At 41.1% G+C, this 6,000-nt stretch overlaps 1 protein-coding gene and 1 long non-coding RNA gene across 2 annotated transcripts in view; one reads left to right on the top strand and one right to left on the bottom strand.

Moving 5' to 3' along the window:
• LOC126383688 (uncharacterized) overlaps positions 1-6,000 on the bottom strand; it is a 180,157-nt gene that overhangs the window by 35,028 nt on the left and 139,129 nt on the right. The window lies entirely within an intron of this gene.
• Positions 1-6,000, top strand: part of triqk (triple QxxK/R motif containing) — a 32,231-nt gene that overhangs the window by 2,979 nt on the left and 23,252 nt on the right. The window contains exon 2 of the mRNA XM_050034284.1: positions 3,065-3,139. Within this exon, the coding sequence (XP_049890241.1) occupies positions 3,079-3,139 (61 nt within the window). The 5' untranslated portion in view covers positions 3,065-3,078. The remainder of the gene's footprint in view (positions 1-3,064; positions 3,140-6,000) is intronic.

Raw genomic sequence — 6,000 nt, 5'->3', positions numbered from 1 at the left:
ATATATCTATTTTGTCCTCATTTTTCAACATTTCTTAATCAGCCTTGCTTATTTAACTGTTGAACTGTTGTATAAAAGCAATATCACACTCAAGCTCGTGATGTTGTACTGTGATATCGTCACGGCTGTGATTGTCTTCCTACGACCGAATCACAGCCGTGACGATATCACAGTACAACATCACGAGCTCGAGTGCGATATTGCTTAATTATAAAATGAACAGGAAGCCAGTGTAAGGACATCAGAACAGGTGTAATATGGTCCCGCTTCTTGGTGCCAGTCAGGAGGCGAGCCGCTGCATTTTGGACTAGCTGCAGGCGACGAAGGGAGCACTGATCTAAACCAACATAAAGAGAATTACAGTAATCAAGTCTTGATGATATGAAGGCATGAATGACCCTCTCCAAATCCTTTGAAGATAAATAGGGCTTAACTTTAGCTAGCAATTGAAGCTGGTGAAAAGAACCTTTCACAACCGAGCCAATTTGTTTTTTAAGATTTAGATCAGTGTCCAGAGTCACACCAAGGCTTTTGATCGACCCACTGATATTTGTGGTAAGGGTGTTCAAATTATCAAAAAAGTAAGTAGAACATTCTGCATGTCCAAACACAATAACCTCAGTTTTCTTATCGCTTTTGCTCATCCAAAGCTTGATGTCAGTCAGACAGGCTAATAAGGGATTCAGCGAGTGTCATTTTAACATTCTGAAAACACACACATTTGACACTGTTTGACACATTTCATATGTTTGAATTATAAACTCGCAAGTGGTACGTTGTTATCAGGCAAAGATGGATATAACTAAATTCCCCATCAATGAGAAATAAACCTGCCCATACTCATGTTGATTGGTCATTGTGCAATGATTGTGCATTAGACCAGAGAGGATCTTTTTTTAGACACCATCAGAAGATGACAAAAGCTGCAGAGAAGGGTATTACACAAGCGAGCGCTGAATGCAAAACAGTCTTTGCCTTTGCCTTGTTTGATCTCGTGAAATTTCTGCATTCAAAATGGGATTTCAAATTGAATATGAAATTAATGAAAAATGTCATTTATACTTGAGTACATTTAGAAATAGAAACCTTTTGACTTCAACTCAGCAGCACCTACACGTATTATGATAGGAAGGATCCAGTCACAGATTTTCTAGTTTTAAAGGGAGGCCTGACCTAAAAAGTTGTCGAACCACTGCTTTAACTTAAGTATACTTTCTGTGTACTTTTTTATACTCCTGATTATTTATTTCCTGGGAAAGAACTTACTTTGCATTGAGAACTGTCAAACATCTGTGTGTGCACAGCCTAAAACAACCCATCTGAAAATGTAATAAATTCCCAATAATGGAATAAAGAATCACCTGATTAATACAAATGATATTACAATATCAGTCAGGACATTTTATTATATTAGTGGTCAAGGTTTTATTACACCTTCAGGAAATTATTACACTATTTGGTGCCACAACACTGTTAATGACGAGAAGGTATTATCAGCCTTGTTGTCGATGCAAATTAGTTGCAAAATGGACAGTCAGTCTGCTTAGATATTTTCTCATGAGTCAGTACGCCACTGTTTACTGTTGTACCCACTGCTGCAAATGTACTGTAACACATCTGTAGAAATTTCTAAGTGGAATGACCACAAGCAAAAACAGAGGCTTCAAATGTGTTGCTCTTAGCAGTTTGGATATAACATTGTGATGTTGCTGCACAGTACAACATAGCTTGGAAATCTGCGATCCCGCTGTGTCCGACTGTAAACATTACATTTGGGCAATTTCCTCTCTTCCTTTTGTCCGCCTCTCGTGTCCTTTAATTTGCTGACTCTGGCTTCCGCCCACTGGAGAACAATAGCTGTGCATACATCCTCCTCCTCTGCTGGCACTAACGGTGTTTGAAATGTAGCTGAAAACAGTGTTTTTAGTGTAAGGTAAAATTCAGGTCTCCCAAGGCAGCAGTCTCCCATGAGAAGGCATCAGTCAGCACAGGCAGCCAGCCACGCTCCTTGAACATGCTAATTCAGTCTCTTTCCTCTATTCCCCTGCTGCACCGCTAGACTCTTCACCACTCCTGTTCTTCTTGGATGCGCATAGATACTTTTTTTTTCCCTTTTCTATTCGCCTCTCTGTTCTCCCCTGTGCACACCTGCTTACACACTTCTCTCCCCATCACTCTTAAACATGCTTTAAAAAGAAAGATAATCAGTTATTACTATACTAGCAGGACTTGACAGATATTGAGTTTTATTTGTCAGAACATATCAGGCATATCTTTCAAATTGTGCTCAAATCTTTCCGCGAGAGACCAGGTTTGAGGGACCTTGGTATCATCAGAACAGCACAGGTCTGCCCCTCGACTCATACTTGCTTTTTCCACTATTTTAAACAAAAGGCTACAATATTGATTGATGCAGTGTGTTGTGAGGGAACCTGTCTGGAATTTAGAGCAGAGTGCTTACTGAGAAACAAGTATGTTGGATGGATACATGAAATGCACAGAATTTTAGCGCTTTGTAAAGAAAATTATTATACAGGCGTAGTTATCTGTGGTGATCGCACATCAATACACATTAATGCACAACCCTGGCGCAAACTGACATTTATTCTGTCACACACTCACATAGTTACATGTGGAGCCAAAGAATACTATTTGTATTACTCCAAGCTTTTTATATCTTCTCTTTGAGCTGTCAGGGTAATCAAAGAGAGCTCGTGGTGTGAAGGGAAATGGTGTTAGACTAAATGAGATGGATAGGAAGTGCGCACACTGTGAACATAACACACATGGAAGGTGGTGTGAATTAATTTAATTATGTCTAGCAGATGTATGTGAAAGATAAACCATCTGCCTGATCAAAACTGACGACTCCTCTCTATATATGATTGTGTATTAACTTGGATCCTTTCTGCAAATTTCACAAGTTATATCGGGCTACAGTAACAGGAATGGAGCTATATCCGTATTTGATTAAGCTAAATGATCAGGTGTTACAATGAGACCCAGCTATGATGTTCTCGCTCTAAAGATTTTTTTTTCCTTCTTCTTCTTGTTTTGTTGTCAGGCTGAGGAAGGAGAATGGGGAGGAAGGATGCCAGTGCGACCAACTTACCAGTTGATCAGTACCGAAAACAGATTGGTGAGTCTTCATTCATCGTAGAGCTGGCTGGTTAATCAATTTGTTGATCATCAGTGAACCAAATGTGAAAATAATTAGTATTGTCAGTTGATTGAATATTTTGACATTGGTAAGAAACAGAGTTAAAGCTGGGGTATGCAGTAAAATTTTGGCGTCATTGGGCAATAAACTTTGAGCATATTGTAATTCAAGTGGACCGAAAGAACACTAGACTTCTGCACCTCCTCTTGGCTCTGTTCTCAGGCTTTAGAAAATCTAGCCCAGAGGGGAGACTTTAGCCAGTCACAGGTTATTTCAGAGAGATGGCGTTACTACTCCTGCAGAGACAGTTAATATTCCAGCATTTGCAACAACTGTCTACATTGCAAAGTAATCCCCAAAAAAAGAAGATGGAGGTATCAGAAACAGAGAGTCTACAAGAGAGTTTGACAACAAACAAAAATAAAACACATGTTAATATCAGCAAAGTGTTTCAGAGATGGAAAGAAAATGTTGCTAATAGTGTAGCCCGTGGAATTAGATGCCACACAGGACACATTTACTTCAAGGGTTCTTTGAGCGCCACATTTATTTCTGACCACATTTGCAACAGGTCATTCTTTAACAGAGTGTCTCAACTTCTCAGTCCAGGGGAGCAAACAGCTCGTTTGTGGCTGACTTATAATGAAAATGAATAGAAAGAAAGAAATAATAAAAAAAAAACCCAAAATAAAATACGGCAGTGGAATTCCAACAAGCTTCACCAAACACACGTGGGACTTCCCGGAGATTGCACTACTCCACACACGGTCAACTACCATGTACTCGAGAACACCGTGGTCGACGACCAGCCTTCAAAATGCCAGGACACAAACTCCAGTAGTGCCTACTACTTTACACGATGGGACCGTCCACTCTGCACATTTCCGTGTTGTCCGCACGTAAAACAGGAAAAACAACTCTGGCGCACATGCGGGGTAACAATAATATTACCACCTACTGCCACCTTGTGGCCAAAGTTGGCAATAACAAGTGAGCCTGTGCCAGTGCACTTACAATCTGTTGTTACTGACTTTTAAAGGACATTACACCAAAAGGAAAACAACAAAGAACACATGTACTAACACTAAATTAACTAGGGGAATTATATCAACCCTAAAAGGAGAATAATACTGGATTTTACCACCCGGTTACAATAGTTTGGCTTTCTGCTAATCGGAGCTAAAGGTTCGCAGCTGCCTCTTGAGGTTTCTGTTTATGCAGCTAACGTTAGCTAGAGCCTTAAATTACATCACCCCTTTTTAGATAGGAATTGTGCAAATTTGCAGGAAAGCCCAATCAGTCTTTTTTCAGCATTGGCAGTATAAAAACAAAATAGGGGAGTGCAGCAAAATGCCGCCTACCTACTTTTGTTCATACAGAATGCGCCATTTTCGGGGCAATGGGAGGCGTGAGCAAGTAACAAAACGTGTAGCACAGCGTGTGACATAAACAGTGACGTGGGAGGGAAGCCGCGGCTGGTCAGTCCTTTGGCGATTCTCTAATAAGCTGGCCTGTTCTTCACCGTCCCCGTCACCTGATGGTTAATGGCCTTTTTGTTTGCGAGGACAAGGAGGGCGCACAATTCCTTGTCTTCTCAGTTGCTCATCTTAACAGTGTCTGTCAGGTTTGCGTTCCCTCTTGCTACTAGCTGCTCACTAATTCCTGCTATCAGCTGTTTCCTGTTAATCCACCACCAGTGGCTCGCAGATGCGGCGTCATCAATAGCTCCTCCCACAAGTCTTCAACAGCCCCTCCTGTGGCGGAAGGCTGTCTTGTTCTTTTTAAACTGAAAAGGTTCCGCCAATATGACTACCCTACGAGGTGGAATATTGGGCACCTTGGATCAACTCGCCAATCCGGCTCTGTGTGTCTAAGCGCTTACAGCTTGCCGGCAAAACAGCCCAACATTGGCGGAAAATCTGGCAGTGTAAAAGGGGCTTATGTATCTCCCACATCGCCGGGAGGAGAATGGGCAACAGCTCTGAAGACTGACTGCAGAATCCCAAAAACAGCCAGTGCTGCATTAGCAAACTCTCTGCTGTGACACCCTGAGCTGGAGGGTTTAGCACTGGCCACTAACCAGAGGCCTGTCTCCTGAGCTGTTGCCTGCTCTCCTGTCAGTCAAGCAGTTACAGTGGCGGGGAACAAGGCGGGGGGACCGGGGGATGGCTAACTAGCTAATGCTTGTCTCATTTTTGGTTTGAAAGACAGAGAAAGGGTGGGCATGGAGGGGCTAAGGAAAAGCGTTGTGCGCAGTTCTACAATAAAATGAAAATTAAATAAATCAATGTATCGGAAACTGGGGTTACTGTATGAAACATGTACGTATGCCCATGACTTTTGCCTTTTCTATATTTCTGCCTATTCCAGCTTTAAGTAAATGATCACACTGCTTTTCTTCCTTTTTATAACATAAAATAGAATTATTTGGGCTCATTAATGTCACATTTTCTGTCCTAAATGATTGACAGTTTAATCAAAAAGATAATCAATATATTTACTGACAATTAAAACAATAAGGTCTGTAGATTAGTTCATGATGCTTTTTGACAGTTGAGATTGGTCTTCAGCTTGTTGTGCAACTCAATTTCAACACAAATCATAACTCAGTGCTTGATGTGGGCCGTTTTACCACAACTCAGTAATCAAGTCAGCATTCTCTCATAGAAACACGCTAATGTCACACTCAATAAATCACACATGATGCTGTGTTACAGGGAGCAATTTTGTAGTAGTTTCACATATATCTCAAACTGCCTAACAGTCCAACTCTTTTGAAGACCTTTATCAATGATGGCTATGTAGAAATTAGCATAATCTCTTCACACAGTTCTGGAAAC

The sequence above is a fragment of the Epinephelus moara genome, chromosome 22 (assembly GCF_006386435.1).
Source record: "Epinephelus moara isolate mb chromosome 22, YSFRI_EMoa_1.0, whole genome shotgun sequence".
NCBI classification, from domain to species: Eukaryota; Metazoa; Chordata; class Actinopteri; order Perciformes; family Serranidae; genus Epinephelus; species Epinephelus moara.
The sequence above is the reverse complement of the archived record's forward strand: the minus strand, read 5'-3'. Positions and strand labels throughout refer to the sequence as shown.